This window comes from Erinaceus europaeus, chromosome 9 (assembly GCF_950295315.1).
Source record: "Erinaceus europaeus chromosome 9, mEriEur2.1, whole genome shotgun sequence".
Lineage (NCBI taxonomy): Eukaryota > Metazoa > Chordata > Mammalia > Eulipotyphla > Erinaceidae > Erinaceus > Erinaceus europaeus.
The window spans coordinates 53,549,493-53,576,346 of NC_080170.1; the positions used below are offsets into that span (position 1 = coordinate 53,549,493).

Sequence of the window (26,854 nt, forward strand, 5' to 3'; positions counted from 1 at the left end):
GTTTTACGGCCTGTGAAACAACTCCCCACCAGGTGGGGAGCGGGGGCTCAAACCTTATGGATCCTTATGCTCAAACCTCAGGGATCCTTATGCGGGTCCCTGTGCTTTGCGTCACGTGTGCTTAACCTGCTGTGCTACTGCCCGACCCCCTAGTTTTTTGTTTTTTTTTTGACAGAGATAGAGACACCAGAACACTACTCAGCTCTGGTTTATTGTGGTATGGGGCTTGAACTGGGACCTCTGGGGCCCAAGGAACGCAAAAGCAAATCCTATGCTCTAAGATGTTTAACTATCTCCCTAGCTCATTTTTGTTTCTTTGTTTTTAAACTGTTTAAGTGTACCCAAACTAGTTCAGGTAATGATATTCCTAGCTGGTAACATTTATTTATTTGTTACCAGGGCACTGCTCAGCTCTGGCTTAAAGTGGTGCTTTAAACTTGAGATTTCATAGAGCTTCAGGCATGAAAGTCTTTTGCATAAGCATTATGGTATCTCCCCAGTCCTTCTGATTACTAGCCCAACTTAGAAACACACAGAAAAGGAAACCTTGGTTGATTTTTTTCTTATTGTTGTAATTTAGACAAAGAGCCAAAGTGTACATTAATACTGAGGGAAGACACAGAGTTTTTTAGGGTAAAAGTCTCAGCAACTAGGGTTTTAAATAAAACATCAAGAACTATGTAAGATATATTCAATGTTCTTTGGCATACTATTTTAATTGTGACCATGACAGTACACAGTAAAACTTGTTTTGCAGAGGATTGATAATAGCATTTAAAAGCAAGCACTTGTGGCATGGGAGGTGGCATAGTAGATAAAGCATTAGACTATCTAGTATGCAATCCTAAGCTTGTGATTCCCAGTAGCACATGAATAGGAAATAAGAATGTATAAGAACAAAAGATATCAAGAAGAAGGGGAGATAGAGAGGGAGAGAGACAGAGAGACACCTGTAGCACTGCTTCACTATTCAAGTTTTCCCCCTACAGGTGGGGACTGGGGTCTTAAACCCAGCTCCTCATACATTGTAACGTGTGTACTCAACCAAGTGCACCATTACCTGCTACCCCCGCTTTTTTTATAGAGTAAAAGATGGAAAGGGTTACAAGTGGGAGAGGGGTGGGGGGAAAGAGAGAGAAGGACAGACCTGAAGTATTGTTCCACTGCTTGTGGAGCTTCCCTTTGCAGGCAGAGAACCCAGATATCCTGGTTATGGGAATGTAAACCAGGTGAACCACCACCTAGCCTCTCAACTTACATTTGAGAAGATGAAATGTCAACATCAAAAACAATCTGCCAGAAGTTGGACAGTAGCACAGTGTCTTAAGCACAGGTGGTGCAAAGCGCAAGCACTGGCGGAAAGATTGTGGTTTGAGCCTCCGGCTCCCCATCTGCAGGGGAGTCGCTTCACAGGCGATGAAGCAGGTCTGCAGGTGTTTATCTTCCCCCCCCCCCCGTCTTCCCCTTCTCTCTCCATTTCTCTCTGTCCTATCCAACAACAATGACATCAATAACAACAACAATAATAACTATAACAATAAAACAAGGGCAACAAAAAGGGATTAAAAAAAATCTGCCAATACAAAATATGTATATATATAACTTTTACTGGTCTTTGATGTCTGCCATCAAACCAATTATCCATTACTCAGATATTAGGTACTATATAGTACATACTGCAAGGTCCACACTATAGTATAGATAGTTAAAAATACAAAGTAAAGTCACACAGAATCTACTCTAATATATTTTTTAATACTTTTTTATCTTTATTTATTGAATAGAGACAGCCAGAAATCAAGACGGAAGGGGGAGATAGAGAGAGAGACACCTGCAGCCCTACTTCACCAGTCGTGAGGCTTTCCCCTGGCAGGTGGGTACCAGGGGCTCGAACCTGGGTCCTTTCACACTGTAACATGTGCGCCACCGCCCAGGCCCTCTTTTAATATTTTTTATTGGACAGAGACAGAGAGATAACTGCAGCACTACTACTTCACTGCTCTTGAAACTATCCCCCTGCAGGTGGGGACCAGGGGCTTGAACCCTGTCCCTTGTACAAGGTAATGTGTGTGAGATGCACTACTGCTCAGCCCCAGAAGAATCTATTTTTTCTTTTTTTAAAAATATATTTATTCCCTTTTGTTGCCCTTGTTTTACTGTTGTAGTTATCATAGTTGTTGTTATTGATGTCATTGTCGTTGTTGGATATAACAAAAAGAAATGGAAAGAGGAGGGGAGGATAGAGAGGGGGAGAGAAAGATAGACACCTGCAGACCTGCTTTATTGCTTCTGAAGCAACTCCCTGCAGGTGGGGAGCTGGGAGCTCGAACCAGGATCCTTATGCCCATCCTTGCGTTTTGCGCGCCACCTGTGTGCGCTTAACCCCCTGCGCTACCACCCAACTTCCTTTTTTATAATATATATATATTATATAATATATAAGCATATATATATATATATATATATATATATATATTTCTTTTTTAATTTTATCTTTTGAGATGCAGAGAGAGAGAAACACCAGAGCACTGCCCAACTCTGTTTTATGGTGGTGCAGGGGATTGAACCTGGGAATTCAGAGTTTCAGGCATGAGAGTCTCTTTGTATAACCATTATGCTATCTACCTCTGCCCAAGAATCTATGCTTTTAAAAGCTTCCACCTGTAATTATTTCAAGCAGATAAAAACTTACTGAAATGCAGTAGGGAGATAGTACAGTGGTCAAGCAAAAGACTTTCATGCTTGAGACTCTTGAGGTCCCAGGTTTAGCCCCAGGTGAAACCATAAACCAAAGCTAGCCAGTGCTCTGGTTAAATGCATGTACGTCATGTGTACAAATACTGAAATATTAAGATAAATTATGATTTTAATTTTAAATAATATATTTTTACCTTTAGGGCTGGAGACACAGATCACTGGTTAGGGTATATGCCATGCCATGCCATGTGTGGTCAAGGTTTAACCCCAGCACTGCCTAAGAGATACAATGACAGTGGGAACTGTGCTGCTTGTTGTCTCTCTCTCTCTTACTCTGAGTGGAAAAAGCAACCCAGGAACAGTGAAATCTCACACGTGTGAGGCCCTAGTTCCTCAGAAAACAATAGTTTAAGCGGCACTGTTAAAATTTAACAACCACACAACACGCTTACCTGTATATCTGTAGATAAAGCTGGTGCAATGAACAGCAAGACTCAGCGAGAAAGGGGAGAAATTCCTAGAATAAAGTGACTGTTCGTTATTTGTGTAAAGTGTGCCTTTCTAGTGTATGTCCTTTGTCAAGGACATACAGAATAAAATAAAATCCTGGATGTACCATGTTAAAAACATATGAGAGGGAGTCGGGCTGTAGTTCAGCGGGCTAAGCGCAGGTGGCGCAAAGCACAAAGACCGGCATAAGGATCCCGGTTCGAAGACCGGCTCCCCACCTGCAGGGGAGTCGCTTCACAGGCGGTGAAGCAGGTCTGCAGGTGTCTATCTTTCTCTCCTCCTCTCTGTCTTCCCCTCCCTCTCTCCATTTCTCTCTGTCCTATCCAACAACGACGACAACAACAATAATAACTACAACAATAAAACAACAAGGGCAACAAAAGGGAAAAAATAAATAAAATAAAAAAAAAACATATGAGAATAAAAAAGAATGAGCTGCAGCACTAAGACTATTATTTACTGAGCACTACTATTCAGCCGATATGTAGTAAGTGACCTTATGTTTGTTAGTTTAAAAATGTATAGTCCTCTCAGAAATCTTAAATGTATTACAGTTCTCATTGCACAAAACAGAAAGTTGAAGGTAAAGTATCAAGTAACTTCATTAAATTACAACTAAAAGCCAGAGGCTGGGATTCAGGTACAGGTGCATAGATATGCTATCTATTCTGATCATTTTCTCTTTTTTAAAAATTTTTTTTAAATTTCTTTATTGGGGAATTTTTCTGATCATTTTCATTGTATCTATAGAAGGGGCTAATAATTTCTATAAAAAAATTAAGTTCCCAATAAAAAATAAGTGATTAAAAATTATAAAATTGTGGGAATTTTGCCTCCTGCTTAGTAAGCAAGTATCAGATGGCTATGTAGGGTGGGGAAGACAGCCTAATGGTTATGCAAACAGACTGTCACACCTGAGGCTCTGAGTTCCTAGGTTCAATCTCCCACACCACCATAAACCAGAGCTGAGCAGTGCTCTGGTAAAAACAAACTAACTGGCAGCACCTTGAAATAGGATTCACCAAATAGGATAGCAGTAATTTTTTTTTAATTTATTAAAAAGAGGAAAAAAGAGAACCAGAGAATTACTCTGGTATGTGAGATGCCAGAGATCAAACTCAGGACCTCATAAATAAGGGTTCAACAGCTTACTGCACCAACTCCCAGATCACTGAATGTTATAGTCATTGTGCTTAACCTAAAATCTCAACTACTGTGCATAGCCTTTGGAGAGTTCTGTCTTTCCCCCAAATACAAACAATATATATATTTTAAATCACTAATGTTAGTACTGAAATTTCTTTTACTTGATGCTGTAAGCAATCTTTTATTCTTTTCTTCAAGTATACTCTAGTCCCATCTCTGCAACTACCATTGCTAGTCTGATAACTTTCAAATATGCATGTATTTTTAAAATTATGTTATAGTTTTAAAGGCTTAAAGCATTTAAACTTTAACAACCTAATTTAGAAGCAGGGAAGAAATAATTTAAAAGCAGCAACTAACGGCAAACCAAACTTTCTGAAAATTAACTTAGTGTTTACAGAAATTAAACAGGGGTTAGGGGTAGAGCATACACATTACCATGCTCAAAGACTTGGGTTCTAGCCCTGCCCCCCTAGGGCAGTATGGAGGCTTCATGAGTGGTAAAGCAGTGCTGCAAGTATCTCCTCTTTTCTCTCCCTCTACCTGCCTTTCCTTTCAATTTCTCTGTTAAGAAATAAGTACTTTAAACAATGATAATGGCAGCTATTAAAAGATATACCACTTTATATTTAGTGATTACATTAAACCATAAAAAAAAATCTAGTAATGTACTCTTGACCAAGTAACTTCAAAAGACTGATTTTGGTAGGAATGTTAAAAAGAAGAATTTTAAAAAGTCATAGCATATTTCACGACCACACATTACATCACATTAAAAAAAAAACTTACCTTAGTATAATGCAAAAGGGAATTGGCAAAGAAACGACACAATTTGAGTGTTTTCTGAAATAATCTGTAGTCAGCACTATCCTATTCCCAGAAAAAAAAAAAAAGAGTAAGAACATGAATAGGAAACAAAAAAGCATAAGAACAAAAATGGGACAGTATTATCTAAAAATGCAATGTAGACATTTTCTTTCTCTCTCCCTTTCTTCCTTCCCTCCCCCCTCCCTTCTTTCTTTCACCATAGTACTGCTCAGCTCTTGGTTTATGGTGGTTCGGGGGATTGAACCTGGGGCTTTGGAGCCTCAAGATAAGTCTCTGCATAACCATTATGATATCTATCCCTGCCCCAGTGTAGACATTTTCCAAAAAAACCAATTCTGAATTGTGATTAGAATTTTAAAAAAAGGCCAAAATGACAAAAATGATAAAGAAAAATTAAACTCTGAGAAGTTTCTGAGAAGAAATCTTACTGCACAACAGTAAAAAAAATAAAGTGATTACTTTTTCTTTTTTAAAAAAATATTTATTTATTTATTCCCTTTTGTTGCCCTTGTTTTGTGTTGTAGTTATTATTGTTGTCGTTGTTGGACAGGACAGAGAGAAATGGAGAGGGGGGGACGACAGAGAGGGGGAGAGAAAGATAAGATACCTGCAGACCTGCTGCACCACTTGTGAAGCGACTCCCCTACAGGTGGGGAGCCGGGGGCTCAAACTGGGATCCTTCTGCCAGTCCTTGAGCTTTGCACCACCTGCACTTAACCCGCTGCGCTACCGCCTGACTCCCTAGGTGATTACTTTTTCAAAGAGAAAGACATTTAAAGAAGCTTTAACCACATGAGGATTAAGTTAACAAATGGTCAACAGTAAAGACTATAAAACTAATACAGAATAGACAAAAGGTCAAAGACCTGAGAAGCAGATCACAGGAAATACAAATTGCCAACTCTCCTACAAAGGTATGTCTGTGGTTCCTATCTTTGGACATGGAAGAACTGGAGGTAAAAAAAAAAAAAAAATGGACTTAGAGAAGTCTTGGGCCAACTCGCTCTCTGCAGGCTAACAATCAACCTTCTCACAAAGAGAAAAACAAACAAAAAAAGCCCAAAAACCAAATTACTAATATTGAAAAAGTCCAAAATGAAACTTAAGTACATATATTCTGAGGAAGAAAGAGAGAGTGAGCGAGAGAGAGTGCGCGCAAGCTATCTGATTAGTAAAGATTCAAAAAGATGACAGTCAGGGTGCCAGGAGTTAGTTCACCCAAGAGCACATGCTTCATCATGCACAAAGACCAAGGATCTAGTCCCTATTGTAAGAGATGGTGAGATCGTCTCTTCAAGGGAACATGAATAGAACATTTGTTTAGTACAAAAAAAATGTATTTATTTAATATTTATTTATTTATTCTCTTTTGTTGCCCTTGTTGTTTTATTGTTGTAGTTATTATTGCTGTTACTAATGTCATTGTTGGATAGGACAGAGAGAAATGGAGGAGGGGAAAACAGACGGGGAGAAAACAAAGAAAAAGATAACAGACCCAAAAGCATGCTTATATAAATGAATATAAATTTCTATAAGAATTATAGAAATAGGGGTTGGGTGGTGAAACATCCAGTAGAGCTCACACATCAGCACTCATGAGGACCCAGGTTCAAGCTTCTAGTTTCCACCTACAGATAGAAGCCTCTTGAGTGGTGGAGCAGTACTGCAGGTGTCTCTATAGCTACTATTAAAAGTAAAGTTAGACCCTGCTTTACCTGCGCATTCAATTGTGCCATCAGTTCTGCCAACTGCAAATAAAAATGGAAGTGGAGAAGAATATCTTCACACAAGCTGGTAATTATGTCTTTGTGTTTTAGCTGATTCTTTAGAATAGTCTGTCCCAGTAGTTGGGCAGTAGCGCAGTGGGTTAAGTGCACGTGGCACAAAGTGCAAGGACCAGCGTAAGGATCCCGTTTCAAGACCCCAGCTCCCCACCTGCAGGGGAGTCGCTTCACAGGTGGTGAAGCAGGTCTGCAGGTGTCTATCTTTTTCTCCCCCTCTGCCTTCCCCTCCCTCTCTCCATTTCTCTCTGTCCTATCCGACAACTACGACATCAATAGCAATGATAATAATAACCACAACAATGATAAAAACAACCAGGGTAATGAAAGGGAAAAAATGGCTTCCAGGAGCAGTGGATTCATGGTGCAGGCACAGAGCCCCAGCAATAACCCTGGAGGAAAAAAAAAAAAAAAAAAAAAAAAAGAATAGTCTGTCCCTCCTCTATCTGTCTCAACCTCTATCAAAACAAAACCAAATCCTCCAGGAGCTGTGGAGTGGTCATGGAGGCAGCGAGCCCCAGTGATAATCCTGGAGGGGTGGGGGAGGAAAAAAAAAAATACATATATACACAAAGTTTTGTAAATAAAAGAATTACTGGGGCATTAGATATAAAAAAATATTTAAAAAAAATGAAATGTCCTATCTTTATAGAGGATCTAAATGATTGGTGGCTAAACTATGTTAAAAAATTCAAGAGGCCAGGATATACCTCACACTTTCCCAGGTGTGAGGACCTAAGTTTGAGGCCCTGATAACCACTTGGGAGGGAGCATGATACAGAAGAGAAATTTCATGAGCAGGAGAGCAGTGCTATTATTTCTTATCTCTTTCCCTGTCTCTCACCCTCTATCTAGAAAAAAGAAGAGAAAAAAGTCTACCAAATTGGGAATTGTGAAGGAATGAAACCCCAACAAAGCCTTGACAGGGGGAAGAAAAAGTTTAAGACTATATTCTTATTCTGAAAATGTTAGTGAGCGAAATCAAACCACCATCCACTGTAAGGAAGCAAAAGATGTTTATTTACGAATTTGAATCCGGGCCGAGTGGTGACTGACAGCAGTCTACCAGCTCAACCCTGTACAAGGCTCAAACCACACAATTTATAGGAATTCAGACTACACTCAGGGAGGGGGAACACATCACCTTATCAACCTATATCTAATAACATGCTATAGAAAAAAGCGAAATCTAATCATTTCAAACCTAGCAAAAAGCGTGATCTACTCAAAGCAAAGTGCGGGCTAGTTTCAAACATTGCAAAATCACACACCCAATAGAATCTAGCCAGGTAGGGTCACCACTGCCATCAGCTGCCCCCTCCTGGAAAACGGTTTCCTTGTGCAAAGGTCCTGGTAAGCCTTGCCTGTATGCAGGGTCTTGGTAAACAACCAGTGGCTTATTGATTAGATCCTGTTTTAAGGGGAAAGGGCAAAGAAATTTTCATCTCACACTATAAGCAGAAAAGCAACTATACTTAAAACTTTAAAACTACTGCATCTAACAGAAAACATGTTCAAGACATAATGAGGTTCTCTGCAGGTATCTGTTTTTCTCTCACCTCTCTGTCTCCCTTCCTCTCTCGATTTCTTTCTGTCCTATCCAACAACAGCAATGACAACAAAATAACAACAATAGCAATGACAACAAAAGTAATAATAACGACAACAAAAAAGGTAACAACAAGGGCACCAAAAGGGAAAAAATAGCCTCCAGGAGCAGTGGATTTGTAGTGCAGGCACTGAGCCCCAGCAATAAACCTGGAGGCAGAAATAAATAAATACATAAAAGATTCTGAAGAGAATGACCAAATAGTACAAAAAGAGGAAGGGACAAGTAGACCTTAGAAAGAATGAGAGCAAACACTTTAATGCAGTGTTCTGTGCTGCATATGCTAGAGTAAAACAAATCCGCATGAAAAAAAAAAATCTAACTCACTGGGTAAACGGATACAAACTGTAAGGAAGTGAGAAGCACCACCGAAAGTAAAGTTAGACCCTGCTTTACCTGTGCATTCAACTGTGTCATCTGCTCTGCCAACTGCAAACAAGAATGGAAGCTGAGAAGAATGTCTTCACACAAGCTTGTAATTATATCTTTGTGTTTCAGCTGATTCTTTAGAACAGACTGGTGCTTGAGAGTCTGCCTAAAACAAGAATAAAAGTAACTTAGGGTCATTAAGATATGACTTCATGATGGGGAGATAGCATAATGCTTATGCTAAATACTTGCATGCCTGCAAGGTAACAGGCTTCAATCCCCAGCACCACCATAAGTCAGAGCTGAGCAGTGCTCTGGGTGAGTGGGGGTGGTGTGTTTATGTCTCATTAAAAAAAAGACTTGATGGGATTCCACTTCCAGGGGCGGAGCTACGAGCAGCAGATCGATTTCTCTCCTCTCCTCTCCTCTCCTGGATCAACTAGGAATACCAAAGGAGACCAACTGGGACTGAAACAAGACAGGACTAGAATGACCACAGGAACCCAGTAAATCACCGGTGTTACACGTGTGGTTGGTGACAGAGAGGAGTGAGGAGCCTAAGGAGAGATTAAGTGACTGCTAACAGTTCAGCAGTTAATCAGTTGAGACACCACCTCCAGTCTGCTCCACCAACAAGGGGACAGCTTAAGGGAGGAGAGGACTCCCCAGAGACTCACCAAGTGCAACTGTGAGTCTCCATTGCTACTACCCTCAGAATCTGGAGCAGCAATAGGGAGGGACACCAGGGGACAGAGATCTAACCAGGAAACTCAGAAGACCTATACCTCAGTGGCATAGCTGAGGGGCTATGAAAGTCTCTTTGCATAACCACTGGATTATTTCTGGCACACCCTGCTTTATCTCTTGGTCAGGAGTCAGTGATTAAGATAAGAAGCCTATTTATAGTTTAAAAGCCCTCAGGCTCCCATAGCCTACAGGGAAGAAAAAAAAAAAAAAGGCTTTTAAACCACTGAGCTCCAACTCAGGGATTGAAACAGCTATTAACTTCCAACACTGTGAACCCTTTAATTAACTTACTTAGTCACAAGTCAATCCAGGCAATAGTGATCAATAATTTGAAAAGTACTGATAAAGGGAACTCATAACATAATATATAAAATGGTTAAAACAACAAGAAAAAATAATGGAGAATCGAACCAGGACAAGAGTCCAGCTAAAAGTCCTCCAGAGGGTGAAGCACAAAACAACGAGTTCAACATTCAAACATTAGCTAAGGAAATAATAACAGGAGTGAGTAAAGAATTTGAAAAAATTGTAATCAGAAATGCAGGAACAAAAAATATGAATATGGAAGAAAATTCTAATTATCTCATGGTTATTAGAGAGCTGAAAGCTGAAATCGCTGAGCTAAGAATGCAACTAGCTAAACAAGCTAAAACAGTATCAGAGCAGGGCAACAAAATAAATGAACTCCAGAAAACAGTAGAGGGCAGAGAGAATAGAATCTATGAGGCTGAAGACAGAATTAGCAAGATTGAGGATAAATTAGAGACAACTAAAAAAGAAGTAAGAGATCTCAAAAAGAGATTAAGAGATGCTGAAAAAAATAACAGAGTCCTATGGGATGACTTCAAAAGAAACAATATATGCACTATTGGCATACCAGAAGAAGAAAGAGAAGGAGAGGAAGAAAGCATTTTCCAGGCCATAATAGTTGAAAACTTCTCTAGTCTAGACAACATCAAAGACATAAAGATTCAAGAAGCCCAGAGGGTCCCAAACAGAATTAACCCAGACCTAAAGACACCAAGACATGTCATACTTAGAATGGAAAGGAATAAGGATAAAGAAAGGATCCTGAAGGCTGCAAGAGAAAAACAAAGAGTCACCTACAAAGGAAAACCTATAAGATTAGCAGCAGACTTCTCCATACAAACACTACAGGCCAGAAGAGAATGGCAAGATATCTATCGAGTGCTCAATGAGAAAGGCTTTCAGCCAATACTATGTCCTGCTAGACTGTCATTCAGACTAGAGGGAGGCATCAAAACCTTCTCAGACAGGCAACAGTTGAAGGAAGCAACCATCACCAAGCCTGCCCTGAAAGAAGTTCTGAAAGGTCTCCTATAAACAACCAGACCACCACAAATAGGAAATATATCAAAACACTCTAAAACTCTACAAGAATGGCATTAAAATATCTTCAATCTTTGATATCAATAAATGTCAATGGCCTGAATTCACCTATTAAAAGACACAGAGTAGGAAGATGGATCAGAAAACACAACCCAACAATATGGTGTCTACAGGAAACCCACCTAACTCAACAAAAGATTAGTAATAGTCCCAAAATGTGGAAGCTCAACAGTACACTTCTTAACAACTTCTGGGTCAAAGAGGAAATCAAGGAAGAAATCAAAATATATCGAGAGTTCAATGAAAATGATGACACAAGCTATCAAAATATTTGGGACACAGCTAAAGCATTCCTAAGAGGGAAGTTCATAGCTATATAAGCACACATTAGGAAATAAGAAAAAGCACAAATAAACAGCCTGATTGCACATCTTAAAGACCTAGAAGAAGAACAACAAAGGAACCCCAAAGCAACCAGGACAGAAATCACTAAAGTTAGGGCAGAAATAAATAGCATTGAGAATAGGAAAACCATACAAAAGATCAATGAAAGTAAATGTTGGTTCTTTGAAAGAGTAAACAAAATCGACAAACCTTTAGCCAGACTCACAAAACAAAAAAGGGAGAAGACCCAAATAAATCGGATAGTAAATGAAAGAGGAGATATCACAACAGACACTGCAGAAATTCAACATATCATGCGAGGCTTCTATGAACAACTATATGCCACCAAGTTAGAGAACCTGGAAGAAATGAATGACTTCCTAGATACCTACCAACTTCCAAAACTAAGTAAAGAGGAAGTGGATAACATGAACAGGCCCATCACAGCTAATGAAATTGAAACAGTTATCAAAAATCTTCCCAAAAATAAAAGTCCTGGACCAGATGGTTTTACAAATGAATTCTACAAAACCTTCAAAGAAGAACTAATACCTCTACTTTTAAAAGTCTTCCAGAAGATTGAAGACACTGGAATACTCCCTGCCAGCTTCTATGAAGCCAACATCACCCTGATACCAAAAGCAGACAGGGATACAACTAAAAAAGAAAACTACAGACCAGTATCTCTGATGAACATAGATGCTAAAATACTGAACAAAATTCTAGCCAACCGGATACAGCAGTCTATTAAAAAGATTGTTCATCATGACCAAGTGGGGTTTATCCCAGGCATGCAAGGTTGGTTTAATATACATAAATCAATCAATGTGATCCACCACATCAACAAAAGCAAGACCAAAAACCACATGGTCATATCAATAGATGCAGAAAAACCTTTGACAAAATACAACATCCCTTTATGATCAAAACACAGACAAAAAATGGGAATAGATGGAAAATTCCTGAAGATAGTGGAGTCTATATATAGCAAACCTACAAACTGGAAGCCTTTCCACTCAGATCAGGTACTAGACAGGGATGCCCACTATCACCATTACTATTCAACATAGTGTTGGAAGTTCTTGCCATAGCAATCAGGCAGGAGCAAGGAATTAAAGGGATACAGATTGGAAGAGAAGAAGTCAAACTCTCCCTATTTGCAGATGACATGATAGTATACACAGAAAAACCTAAGGAATCCAGCAAGAAGCTTTTGGAAACCATCAGGCAATACAGTAAGGTGTCAGGCTACAAAATTAACATTCAAAAGTCAGTGGCATTCCTCTATGCAAACACTAAGCTAGAAGAAACTGAAATCCAGAAATCAATTCCTTTTACTATAGCAACAAAAAAAATAAAATATCTAGGAGTAAACCTAACCAAAGAAGTGAAAGACTTGTATACTGAAAATTATGAGTCACTACTCAAGGAAATTGAAAAAGACACAAAGAAGTGGAAAGATATTCCGTGTTCATGGGTTGGAAGAATTAACATCATCAAAATGAATATATTACCCAGAGCCATCTACAAATTTAATGCTATCCCCATCAAGATCCCAAGCACATTTTTTAGGAGAATAGAACAAATGCTACAAATGTTTATCTGGAACCAGAAAAGACCTAGAATTGCCAAAACAATCTTGAGAAAAAAGAACAGAACTGAAGGCATTACACTCCCAGATCTCAAATTGTATTATAGGGCCATTGTCATCAAAACTGCTTGGTACTGGAACATGAATAGACACACTGACCAGAAGTGAGCCCCCACACCTATGGACATCTAATCTTTGACAAAGGGGTCCAGACTATTAAATGTGGAAAGCAGAGTCTCTTCAACAAATGGTGTTGGAAACAATGGGTTGAAACATGCAGAAGAATGAAACTCAACCACTGTATTTCACCAAATACAAAAGTAAATTCCAAGTGGATCAAGAACATGGGGATGTTAGACCACAAACTATCAGATACTTAGAAGAATATATTGGCAGAACTCTTTTCTGCATAAATTTTAAAGACATCTTCAATGAAACAAATCCAATTACAAAGAAGACTACGGCAAGTATAAACCTATGGGACTACATCAAATTAAAAAGCTTTTGCACAGCAAAAGAAACCACTACCCAAACCAAGAGACCCCTCACAGAATGGGAGAAGATCTTTACATGCCATACATCAGACAAGAGGTTAATAACCAACATACATAAAGAGCTTGCCAAACTCAACAAGACAACAAATAACTCCATCCAAAAATGGGGGGAAGACATGGACAGAATATTCACCACAAAAGAGATCCAAAAGGCTGAGAAACACATGAAAAAATGCTCCAAGTCTCTGATTGTCAGAGAAATGCAAATAAAGATAACAATAAGATACCACTTCACTCCTGTGACAATGTCATACATCAGAAAAGGTAACAGCAACAAATGCTGGAGAGGGTGTGGGGTCAAAGGCACCCTACTACACTGCTGGTAGGAATGTCAATTGGTCTAACCTCTGTGGAGAACAGTCTGGAGAACTCTCAGAAGGCTAGAAATGGACCTACCCTATGATCCTACAAATCTTCTCCTGGGGATATATCCTAAGGAACCCAACATATCCATCCAAAAAGATCTGTGTACACATATGTTCTTGGCAGCATAATTTGTAATAGCCAAAACCTGGAAGCAACCCAGGTGTCCAACAACAGATGAGTGGCTGAGCAAGTTGTGGTCTATATACACAATGGAATACTACCCAGCTGTATAAAATGGTGACTTCACTGTTTTCGGCCGATCTTGGATGGACCTTGAAAAATTCATGTTGAGTGAAATAAGTCAGAAACAGAAGGATGAATATGAGATGATCTCACTCTCAGGCAGAAGTTGAAAAACAAGATCAGAAAAGAAAACACAAGTAGAACGTGAAATGGAACTGTCGTATCACACCAAAAGTAAAAGATTCTGGGGGTGGGTGGGTGGGGAGAATACAGGTCCAAGAAGGATTCAGAGGACCTAGTGGGGGTTGTATTGTTATATGGGAAACTGGAGAATGTTATGCATGTACACACTATTGTACTCACTGTTGAATGTAAAACATTAATTCCCCAATTAAAAAAAATCAGAATGAAAAAAATCACATTAATAAAGAGAATCCAAAACATTGAGACATTCTACCTACTTTTAATGTCAATGTTTCATGTATGTGCACACAACAGTTTCTTAACCATTTTTACTTTTTTTAATATATTGTATAGAGACAAAGGCATTAGAAGGGAAGAGGGAAACAGGGAGAGAGAGAGAAGGAGAGAAAGAGAGAATGAGAGAGAGAGGCAGACCTATAGCACTGTTTCACTGCTCATAAAGCTTCCCCTCTGCAGGTAGGGACTTGGGGCTTGAACCTAGGTCCTTGCACACACGTGTCTGTGCTTAATTAGGTGCACCACCACTTCTCATTTTCATTTACACATTTTACTTATTTTTCCTCTCACCCCTAAGAATCTGATGAGATAAAGGACTTTATATGCAACCTTTTAGTTAAAATTCAATTTTTAAGTGGAATAAAACTTGAACTAGGACAAAAGCACACAAGAGACCATATTTTTGACTTTGAGTACAATTACTAATTTATGTAAGTGTGGAAACAGGACACCTGATAGTTAAATAGTGGCAACAGAAAGAGTAGGCAAGGTTTATCTTGACCAGTGGCCCATTACTTCAAAAGTACTAGCTAACTAGGTATGACTTTTATATATTTTTAAATATATATAGGCAGCAGGGTAAATAAATTCTATTTGATTTGGGAGCTACATATAAGACACCGGATTATCAAACAGCAATGTCAGTCAACACCATGCAAAATATTTCAAATGCAACCTAAGAAAATTTATGAATAACTAAAGACTTTAAGTAACAGAAAGCATATCACAAAAAGTGAAAATAAAAGAGCTTACTTAATTATAAATTTCCAAGTATTGGCATGAAATGCATGGTCCATGCTGGAAATAACAGAACAGATATCCAACAATGAATGAATAACTGAAATGAAAGATAACAATTCTCAGGATAGTCAAATTACATGCACATTTTTATATTTATGGAAAAAAGTATACAATTCCGACATTTGTTCAAGTGAGTGTGAGAAAGAAAATGTGTGTAGCATTTTATTTATATTTATTTTTACTAGAGTACTGTTCAGTTCTGGTTTGTGGTGGCGTTGGGGATTGAACCTGGGATCTCAGAGTCTCAGGTATGACAGTCTTTTCATGTAACAGCATGCCATCTGCCCAGTCCAGTGTGCAGCATTTTACCTAACTCTATTCCACTAATAAAGTAAATGCTCAGATTTAATCCCCAGCATCACCACAAGCAAGACCTGAACAGTGTTCTGGGGATAAAAAAAAGGGAAAAGGGTAAATGGAGTACATATGTATATATGAACAAGTGTAGTATATGCAGTAACTTGTCTCCTATAGCTCTTAGGCATAATAAAGATTATTTATGGAACTGAAATTAGAAAACTTGAGAAAATTCTAATAATAAGGTATTGGAATTTACTAAGGATCAATATCATTAGATACTACACAATTGATTAATTTAACTGGCATATAGTTATAAAGGTCAATACATGCATTTAGTAAATTTTCTTCACTTACCCATTACCATATTCAAAATGTCATCTTTTTCATCTATTAAAGGGTCCATGCAAACCATATCCAGCAGTTCCATTAGCTGCTTTTGAAGGGTATAGGCCTCCTTGAAAAGAGCCTGAAGAAGGTCTGAGACTAAATGTAAACATCCAGAATAGACAGATTCACTATTCTGGTCACAGATAAAAAAAAAAAGAGAGAGAGAAAAAGCAAATCACAAAAAGCTCAAGAACAAAACTTACTTTAACTCACTCTAACAGAGACAATAAATTAATTTTTTTTTACAGAAGTAAATATTGCAACAAAATAACTCAACAGAGCACAAGTGGGATTTCTGATGAAGGAAGGAACGTCACTATCTGAAGGTTGGTGACAGTGGTGTAGGAGGGAAGGGACAGAAGAACTCAAGCAGAAAAGGCACCATATTTGCAACTAACTCAAGTATACCAGTTAAATCTGGGCCTGTGCAGAATCACTCAGTCAATAAATGGCTTTTAAAAAGGAGCTTGGGATTGCTGTAGAAGCCACAGGTCCCTGAGCAAAATCCAGGGAACTATTTTGTGAACTCAGGAAATTAAATATTGTATCTTTGTGGCAATAGGCAGAACCAACCAAATCCTAAGGTGACCCACTGCCACAGAGACCCTGGTGATCAAGGTCAGACTGCCCTGCAGTTGGGGAAGGTACTTTGTCCTCACAGCAGAGTTCCCACTTTCAGGAAACTGTTTGGGAAGAGGAGAGATCTGGGATTCCCTCCTGCTCTTCACCCCATCAGGACTCTGTTTAAAGGACATTAGGTGTCATAATATATCTTCAAAACCACTCTCCATCTACCCACAACTCAAACACAAAGTAGAATCTAGTGCCAACTGCACACCAACTGCAGAAACCAAAACAAATGGGTAAAACCAGGAAATCCCCAATCAAGATGGCCAGGCACTTTATGATGCAGACCCAGGATAGTAAATTTAGAATTACACTGTCAGGAAATATACAACATGGGGGGGGGGGGGGGGAAGAAAAGGGCAAACTACAAAGCTCTCAATATGGAGAAATGAATTCAGAAAGAAGTCCATGATCTCAAAGACTCACTGGACAAGAAAATGGAAACCATAAGAATAGAGCTACAGGGTGGGAAGGACAGTATTGAATGCATTCCAGTCTCAAATAGCAGTCAAGGAAGTAAGACTTACCTATGTAGAAGAGATAACATCAGAAATAGAGGACAAAATAACCACACTCTGACTTCAAAGTTGGAGAAAAAAAAGGTTTAGGAAAAAAGAGGCAACTCTTTGAGAGTCTAAGACTCCATTAGAAAAGCAAATATTGACCCCACTAAAATCCTAGGTGTATTTCCTCCCTAACTTGATGCTAGACACCATAAAACTAATCCTGATTTAGATACAACAAACAATGCTCAAAGCTTTAACATCTGGAAGGAAGCCTAAACTTGTCAGGCAAAGGGACTAAAGAAGCCGGACTAGAAAAGGGCAAAAGGGGAGTCGGGCGGTAGCGCAGCGGGTTAAGCGTCATAAGGATCCTGGTTCGAGCCCCCGGCTCCCCACCTGCAGGGGAGTCGCTTCACAGACGGTTTGCAGGTATCCATCTTTCTCTCCCCCTCTGTCTTCCCCTCCTCTCTCCATTTCTCTCTGTCCTATCAACAACGATGACAACAATAATAACTACAACAATAAAACAAGGGCAACAAAAGGGAATAGATAGATAAATATTAAAAAAAAAAAAAAGGCAAAAGACTGGCTCACATGATGGCCTTCTTAGTCACTGATAGATAGGCTACCCCAGTACCTGGGGCCCAAGTTAGGGAATCCTGGGATTCCCCTGTAGATATGGGCCTAGGCCTCCAATAGCTCCTTCTATCATCACTGGTCACTTCCACCAGGAATGTCATTATAAGGCCTCTTGTGGGCTTCTTTAGGACCGTACCCTCACTATGAACTACTAATGGTAAGGACTGCCCCGCTTTCTGAAGGAAGGCTGGGTCATCCTACTCTGCCACTCAAGGAGAACTGGTCTTAAAATGAGTGCAGCCTAGAATGTTCCCAGCTGTGACAATGGACTTCGAACACAGACTTACAGGTTATACAGGCTCCTGTGATAAATACAAATAGATATGGACCCTGGATCAGATCAACATGGTAAATAGTTATTTGTATTTATGTGTTTCCTTCAAGTTTGGGAGGTACTCTTTACCCTGATCCAGCTTTCTAGTCCTAGTCTCAATTCTGACACCATCCTCTCAGACAACATTATTAGTCCACCAGCAGATTAGCTATTAAACTCCAGTAAAAATTATCAGTCTTAAGCCCCTAGGAACATACCTAAAATAGACTCCCTAGCTTCTACCCACCCTAAGATCCCTAGTCTCATCTGCTCTATTCCTACTTTATGGTTCCTTCTCATTAAACATTTTCTCCTGCATCTCACTGTATTTCAGCCACCAAGTTGCAGATGTTATCATGATTTCATCCTGACTTCCCTAGACAGACAACCTCACCAATGTGTCCCTTACCTCTTCAGAGGCCTACCCCACTATATAAAGACAGAAACAGGATGGGGGAGGGGGATATGAATTGATTTGTCAATGTCCATGTCAAACAGAGAAGCAAATACAGAAGCCAGGCCTTTTACTTTCTCCACTCATAAAGAATTTTGGTTCAGGTGTTCGGGTGGTGGTGCACTGGGTTAAGTGCACATAGTATGAAGTGCAAGGACTCACACAAGGGTCCCAGTTCAAGCCTCTGGCTCCCCACCTTCAGGGGGGATGCTTTACAAGTGGTGAAGCAGGTATACAGGTGTTTTTCTCCCTCTGTATCTTCTCCTCCTCTCTCAATTTCTCTCTGTCCTATCCAATAAATAAATAAAAGAATAGTAACAAGATTCTGGGGTGTGGGAGTTGTTCAGGTCCTGGAATATGATGGCATAGGAGGACCTAGAGGAGGTTGAAATGTTACATATGTACAAACAACTGTATTTTAATGTAAACCATTAATTCCCCAATAAAGAAAAAAAATAATAAAAGAGTCTACCTGTGGAGGCTGATAAATTAGAAGACTATTATGTTGACATTAATAAAAGTAGATTTATCTACAAATTAAAAAAAAAAGAAAAGCATATGTCAGAATTATAGGGGTCTCAGAGGAGAGATGGGAAAGCAGGGAGCAGGAACTACATTCAAAGAAATAATAAATATTCTTTCAAATCTCAGATATGGTAAGGATGTAGATGTTCAGGAAGCAGAAAGAACTCCAAAATTCTTAAACTCAAATAAGCATACATCAAGACACATTGCTGTGAACTTATCAAAGTTAAAGAAACAATTTTTTTAGAAGCTGCCAAGGAAAATAAAAAAGAAACTTATAAAGGCACTACAGTCAGAATTTTCTTTTTCTTTTTAATATTTATTTATTTATTCCCTTTTGTTGTCCTTGTTTTTTTCATTGTTGTAGTTATTATTGTTATTGATAGTGTCATTGAGAAATTGTTATTGATAGTGTCAGAGAGAAATAGAGAGGGGAGGGGAAGACAGAAACGGGGAGAGAAAGACAGACACCTGCAAACCTGCTTCACCACCTATGAAGCGACTCCCCTGCAGGTGGGGAGCTGGGGGCTTGAACTGGCATCCTTAGGCTGGTCTTTGCGCTTTGCGCCACGTGCACTTAACCCGCTGAACCATGGAGGCCAGAAGAGTGGAGTGACATATTTAAGGTTGTAACAGACAACAACTGCCAGGTACATACACTTTACCCATTCAAATTAAAACTACCATTAAAACTACCATTCAAATATGAAGGAGCAATCAAAAAAGTACCAGAAAAACAAACACTAGAAGAGTTTGCCTTTACCAGACTTGCTTTGCAAGAATTACTGAAAGGAGTGTAACAGAGAAACAAGAACTATTTAACTCTCAACAAGTAACAGTAAACCATAAAGCAGCTCCAGAAACACAAGTCATCGAAATATGAGACAACTTATATAAAAGGAGTATATAAAGGAGTATATATGAGACAACTTATATAAAAGGACAACTTATATAAAAGTATAAAAGGAGCCCATGTTCAGCAGGGAAGCAATTACAGAAGCCAGACCCACAATGACCTTGGGTCCATACTCCCAGACGGTTAAAGAATAGGAAAGCTATCAAGGGACGGGGTGGGATAGGGAGTTCTGATGGTGGGAACTGTGTGGAGCTGTACCCGTCTTATCCTATGGTTTTGTCATTGTTTCCTTTTTATTAAAAAAAAAAAAAGTATAGGGAGTCGGGCTGTAGCGCAGCAGGTTAAGCGCAGGTGGCGCAAAGTACAAGGACCGGCAGAAGGATCCCGGTTCGAACCCCGGCTCCCCACCTGCAGGGGAGTTGCTTCACAGGCGGTGAAGCAGGTCTGCAGGTGTCTATCTTTCTCTCCCCCTCTCTGTCTTCCCCTCCTCTCTCCATTTCTCTCTGTCCTATCCAACAACGATGACTACAATAATAAAACAACAAGGGTAACAAAAGGGAATAAATAAATAAAATTAAATTAAAAAAAGAACAAGATAAGGGGAAAGGAAAAGCATGTAAAGTCAAGGTCAAACATCTTAAAAAAAAAAGTATGGAAGGAGAGGAAGAAATGAACAAAGGATATTCAAGTAAATGGTAAGACAAGAATAGTTTAACACTTTCTGAGATGTATTTATATATAAATTATATGTATAATACTTTTATGTATATCACATTTAGAGTCCTCTATCTTGTTAAATGATATCATTTTCTCTCTAGTATTTTTTAATTCTTCTTTCTTAAATTTTTTTTCATTATCTTTATTTATTGGAGACAGCCAGAAATTGGGGGGGGGGGGGTAGTAGAGGAGAGAGACAGAGATACCTGCAGCCCTGCTTCACCACTCATGAAGCTTTCCCCCTGCAGGTGGTGGGCCGGGGCTCGAACCTGGGTCCTTGTGTACTATAATGTATGTGCTCAACTAGCTGCGCCACCACTTGGCAATTTTAAGAAGGGTCTTAAAATTTTTTCTTATATATTTTTTTCTCATCCTTCCTATAACAAATACTATCTTGAGGTTCTTAATTTTGTGTGTTCATGGACTCTTTTTTTTTTCCCCTTTTCTTTTTTTTTCTGTTCATGGACTCTTGATTATGTATATTACCAAATGATTTGCATTTTTCTGAAAGACAACTACTGGATGGTTTTGCTCTTATGTGCAACATAAGCAACTGAAACACATGATTTTTTTTTTTTAACATCAAAATGTGCTAAGACTGTGAAAACTATGGTGGTTATTCTTTGAGGGGTGGGGGAAAAGAAAGGGCACAGAACTATGGTGGTGGGTACAGTGTGGAACTATTCTGTAATCTTATGATCTCATAAACCATTATTAAATCACTAATAAAAAACAAATAAATTAAAATGTACTTAAGATTCCTTACTCACCTTACAATGCACAAAGGTACTTTTGACTACATGTATGACTGAGGAGGGGAGACTATGAATATGTTCTAGAAGGATGGATTCCTGTGTGGCACAGACATGCTGAACACATCCTGTAAGAGCTCCTAGGACTTGTACCATTGTCTAAAAACAAGGAGATAAGTTTCATTGAGAGGATTATTTTGGGAGCTGAGGAAAATAACTTAGTCTGTTAAGAGCATCAACTTCCATGTTGGAGCCTGCAGGTTCAACCCCCATCACTTTATTCTAGAGCTAAGCAGTGCTCTAGTCCTGTGTCTCTCTTCTCTCAATATGTACACATATACATATATCTTTTAAAAAAAAGTTTATGAGAGAATGCTGGCTATGCTAGGGATATGGCAGTGAACAAAATGGATTCTTTCCTCCCTTCACAGACTTTCAGCCTAGTAGAATGAAACTGGCTTGCCATTTGATTTAAGAAAAAAAGTTGGACTCCTAACCCTTACATTAAATCATATGACAAGAACTCTACACATGATGTGAAATTATATGTAGGGCATCATGATGTCCTGATGGCTTATCTAAAAATTCAAGTTAGCACAAAATTATATAAAAGTAGAATTTATGTTTCTGTATATCTTTAGCTCTGTTAGTTTAATTCTAGCAGTGGACCATTACATAAACAATGCATACCTAATTAATATCAGCACACAAAAAAAAAATCTCACTCTTTGAAGCAACTTTCTTATCCCTTGGGTACTTACTTGTAAAATATTCCTCAGAGTGGCCTGGATTTCTAAATTTTGACTTGATAATTCTCTAGCTTGATTAGTTAACTCATACATCATATTGTCAAATAATTTTACTGTCTGTGAAAACAAAACAGGTTATAAACAGAAAATCACCAGGGTGGCAGGAGAAATAGCTCAGCTAAAGTACAAGACTTATATGCCTGAGGTGCCTGGTTTGATGCCCAGCACCACATATACCAGAGTGATGCTCTCATTTCATTCTCTGATATTAAACTTTTTTTTTAATCACTAGAAAAGGAAAGATGTATCTTTAAAGAAAAATGTCAGATGATCTGATTTTTGTGTTACTAACATTCATGGAATACTGTTACTATGTTATATTATGTAATAACTGAAAAACAAATGCTTCAAACAAATTGCTCAACTGTGGTCAGAATTTACCTAATGAAATAAAAATCCTATCCAAAAAAAAAAAAGCCAGTGGAATCATGTGTTCAAACTGAGCTCCAGCAATCACCCTGGTGGCAAAAAGTAAACGGTCGAGTATTATTCAGATAAAAAGTACAGCATATACATCTAAAAAGAAATAACATATTCTGAGTAGTTACCTGATTCTACCAGCCTTTTTAATTCTAAGATTTTTATAGTAAATTTAGGCTTCACTTTCCTAGACAATGAAATTTAACAATTTTAACATTAACACCAATAAATTCTAGTAAGATATATCAAAGGAACTCAGCCAACTCCCATCATTCACCCCAAATTGTCATGTAACAGCATTAAAATGCAAAAGTAAAAAAAAATGCAAAAGTCATTAAAATTAACTACTAATAATTTAAACTCAATAAAGGATTCATATTTTCTAAATATATAAGACCTTAATAAACTACGGCTTATACTAACACTATTATATTTTCACATAAGACCTATTTTTCTTTTTTTTATATTTATTTTATTTATTTATTCCCTTTTGTTGCCCTTGTTGTTTTATTGTTGTAGTTATTATTGTTGTTGTCATTGTTGGATAGGACAGAGAGAAATGGAGAAAGGAGGGGAAGACAGAGAGGAGGAAAGATAGACACCTGCAGACCTGTTTCACCGCCTGTGAAGCGACTCCCCTGCAGGTGGGGAGCCGGGGTTCGAACCGGGATCCTTATGCCGGTCCTTGTGCTTTGTGCCACCTGCGCTTAACCCGCTGTGCTACAGCCCGACTCCCAAGACCTATTTTTCTTTAACAGTTATTTATCTAGTATAAAAGTTTAACTTTATCAGCTTTTATAGTACATCAATTAGGATAATAGTAGCAGAGGGGTCAGATAGTTCAGTGGTAGAGTATAGGACTCACATGCATGGACCCCAAGTTCTATGCCCCAATATAGTATATACCAGAGTTGAGCTCTGGCCTGCCTCTCTTGTAAAAATTAATAAATAAAAAAAAAAAAAAGAAGAAGAAGAAGATAGTACCATACCTTTGGTAGCATTTGTGAAAACAGAGTCTGTTCCAATGTCATGTGGTTCATATGAGGTAAAAACATTTGTACAGTAATTTTCAGAATTTCTATGAAACAAGACAGCAACATTTTGTGGAAATATTATGTTATATAGGCCAAAAGTTCCTCATTACTCTCTCCAAAAATATGAGAATGCATATGAACTATAAACCTAAAGCTTTGTATAACGTAAAAGTGCTTTATTCTATGTGAAGAGACTAGGTATCTAAAATGATACAGTTTTGGACTTACAAGCATGAGGTTAAGAGTTCAATCCCTGGCACTGCATATGCCAGAGCAATGCTCTGGTTCTTTCTCTCATAAATAAATAAACCATACAGAGTAAAGTGAGTAGTAGAGATTACTTAAAACCATGATAAAATGTTCACAATACTTTAGACAAAAAGACCTTCCAAAACACTGGGTTGTTGGAAAAGTCATAATATATATTTTTTAATATTTTAATTTTATTTATTATTATAGAGACAGAGTGAAATTGAGGAGGGGGGAGATAGAAAGGGAGAGAGATAGAGGTATCTGTAGCCCTGCTTCACCATACATGAAGCTTTCTCCATGTAGGTGGGTGGAGACCAGGGACCTGAACACAGGACCTTGCATACTTTAATGTATGTACTCAACCAGGTGTGCCACTGTCTGGCCCCCTATTTTTGTTTTTCTATGCAAAAATGTGTCATCACTTTTCCTACAACCCAATAGTATAACTGAAATTTCAATATATATATACATACATATACACATATATATGTATACAAAGCAGAGACTACAAGGAATAATGCAGGAATGAAATGAAAATGTTTCATGTAAAAAAAATCTTAACTAGGGTTGAGTAGACAGCGTAATGGTTATGCAAAGAAAATTTTGTACCTGAGGCTCCAAAGGATCAATCTCTAGCACCACCATAAGCCAGAGCTAAGCAGTGTTCTAGGTCTTGGTCTCTCTCATTAAAATAAATTATATATATCCTCCAGGGTTATTACTGGGGCTTAGTGCTGGCACTCTGAATCAAATGCTCCTGGAGGCCATTTCTTCCACTTTATTGGACAGGACAGAGTGAAATTGAGAGAGGAGGGGAGTTAGAGGGGGAGAGAAAGATAAGACACCTACAGACCTGCTTCACCACTTGTGAGGTGACAACCCCTCCCACACACACACACAGGTGGTGAGCCAGGGGCTTGAACTGGGGATCTTTATGTAGGTCCTTGTGCTGCATACTATGTGCGCTTAACCTGGTGCACGACCGACTGACCCCCTAATAAAATATTTAAAAATAAATAAAATAAAATAAAAATCTTAACCATAGGGCTGAAGAAACAGCATAATAGTTACATAAAAGACTTTCATGTCTGAGGCTCTGAAGTCCCAAGTTCAATTCCCTGAACCTTCATAAACTAGACCTGAGCAGTCTCACTCATGCTGTATCATTCTCTGTCTCTCACTAGGAATAAGTATTTAAAAAAACAAATTAAGAAAAACTTAATCATGGGGCCAGGAGACAGCTCAGCTAGTAAAGCATACACTTTACTATGCGGACTGGCTGGGTTCAAGCCTCTACCACATGGTTGCACTGTGTGAAGGGGAAGGTTCACACGTGATAAAGTAATATTTTAAAAGAAAAATAAAAGCCATTTTGGGAGTTGGGCGGTAGCGCAGTGGGTTAAGCGTACATGGTGCCAAGGATCCCGGTTCGAGCCCCTGGCTCCCCACCTGCGGGGGTGGGGGGGCGTTGCTTCACAAGTGGTGAAGCAGGTCTGCAGGTGTCTTTCTTTCCCCATCTTTCCCTCTCTCGATTTCTCTCTGTCCTATCTAACAACATCAACCACAACAATAACCACAACAACAATAAAACTACAAGGGCTACAAAAGGGGGGAAAAGCCTCCAGGAGCAGTGGATTCATAGTGCAGGCACTGAGCCCCAGTGATAACCCTGGAGGCAAAAAAAAAATTAGCTTATTAATTTTAAAAAAATACTTCATTTTTCTTTTTTTTGTTTTGTTTTTGCCTCCAGGGTTATTGCTAAGGCTCAGTACCTACACTGCTCCTGGAGGTTTTTTTTTAAATTCTATTTTTTAGTTTATTTATTAATTCTATTTTAAGTTTATTTATTTATTTTCCCTTTTGTTGCCCTTGCTTTTTATTGTTGTTGTACTTATTGATGCCATAGTTGTTAGGACAGAAATGGAGAGAGGAGGGGAAAACAGAGAGGGGGAGAGAAAAATAAGACACCTGAAGACCTGCTTCACCATCTGTGAAGTGAGTCCCCTGAAGGTGGGTGCTGGGGGCTTGAACCGGGATCCTTAGGCCAGTCCTTGAGTTTAGCACCACCTGGACTTAACCGGCTGCCCTACCGCCCAACTCCCGCCCTTGTTGTAATTATTGATGCTGTGGTTATTAATTTGTTGTTACTGATGTCATTGTTGGTTAGGACAGAGAGAAATGGAGAAAGGAGGGGAAGACAGGAGAGAAAGACACCTGCAGACTTGCTTCACCACTTGTGAACTGACCCACCTGCTCAAACTGGGATCTTTACGCCAGTCCTTAGGCTTTGCACCATGTGTGTTTAACCTGCTGCGCTACCACCAGACTCCCTCATTTGTTTATTTTTAGTGACAGAGATATAGAAAGATACACCTAGAGAGCTACCAGAGCACTTCTCAGCTCTGGCGTATGGTTGTGCTGGGGATTGAACCTGGGACCTCAGAGCGTCAGGCATGAAAATCTTTTGCATAACCATTATGCTGTCTCTCCAGCTCATTTACTAAATTTTTAAAATTTAGTAAATTCTGTTTTTCTTCAGGTTTCTAAATTCTCCACAATGAATATGTCTTCTTTTATCCTGAATATGAGTTAAACAATGTTGTTACTTAAAGATGGCAACAGGCAGCACATATTTAAATTATGAACAAATGTCTCACAACCAAGTAAAATATAAATAGAATTCAAAATATTGGGTTGTCAGAAGTCGTGATGTATTTTTTTCTATGTAAATGTGCATTATGGCTTTTTACAACCCACTATATAAATAACAATTGTTCAGTATGATTTTAATGCTCTATCTCAACTAAACAAGCCACATCAAACAAGACCAATAATGTGAACAAAGTTAAAGAGAAACTGATGTTAACAAG

General features: G+C 38.7%; 1 protein-coding gene and 1 non-coding gene across 4 annotated transcripts in view; one reads left to right on the top strand and one right to left on the bottom strand.

The window, feature by feature from the left end:
• FIRRM (FIGNL1 interacting regulator of recombination and mitosis) overlaps nucleotides 1-26,854 on the bottom strand; it is a 61,998-nt gene that overhangs the window by 29,484 nt on the left and 5,660 nt on the right. Inside the window, exons 3-10 of one of the 3 annotated variants that reach the window (XM_016191976.2) lie at nucleotides 23,688-23,776; nucleotides 22,231-22,335; nucleotides 21,488-21,628; nucleotides 16,051-16,216; nucleotides 15,349-15,433; nucleotides 8,968-9,106; nucleotides 5,143-5,223; nucleotides 3,150-3,214 (exon numbers count right to left, since the gene is read on the bottom strand). In XM_016191976.2, coding sequence (XP_016047462.2) covers nucleotides 3,150-3,214; nucleotides 5,143-5,223; nucleotides 8,968-9,106; nucleotides 15,349-15,433; nucleotides 16,051-16,216; nucleotides 21,488-21,628; nucleotides 22,231-22,335; nucleotides 23,688-23,776 — 871 coding nt within the window. Of the gene's footprint in view, nucleotides 1-3,149; nucleotides 3,215-5,142; nucleotides 5,224-8,967; nucleotides 9,107-15,348; nucleotides 15,434-16,050; nucleotides 16,217-21,487; nucleotides 21,629-22,230; nucleotides 22,336-23,687; nucleotides 23,844-26,854 lie in introns of those variants that run through there. The other 2 variants (XM_060197926.1, XM_016191977.2) reach the window with 2 other exon arrangements.
• Nucleotides 6,083-6,219, top strand: LOC132540634 (small nucleolar RNA SNORA38). The gene has a single exon (XR_009551824.1). It is a non-coding gene; the product is annotated as a small nucleolar RNA SNORA38 (small nucleolar RNA).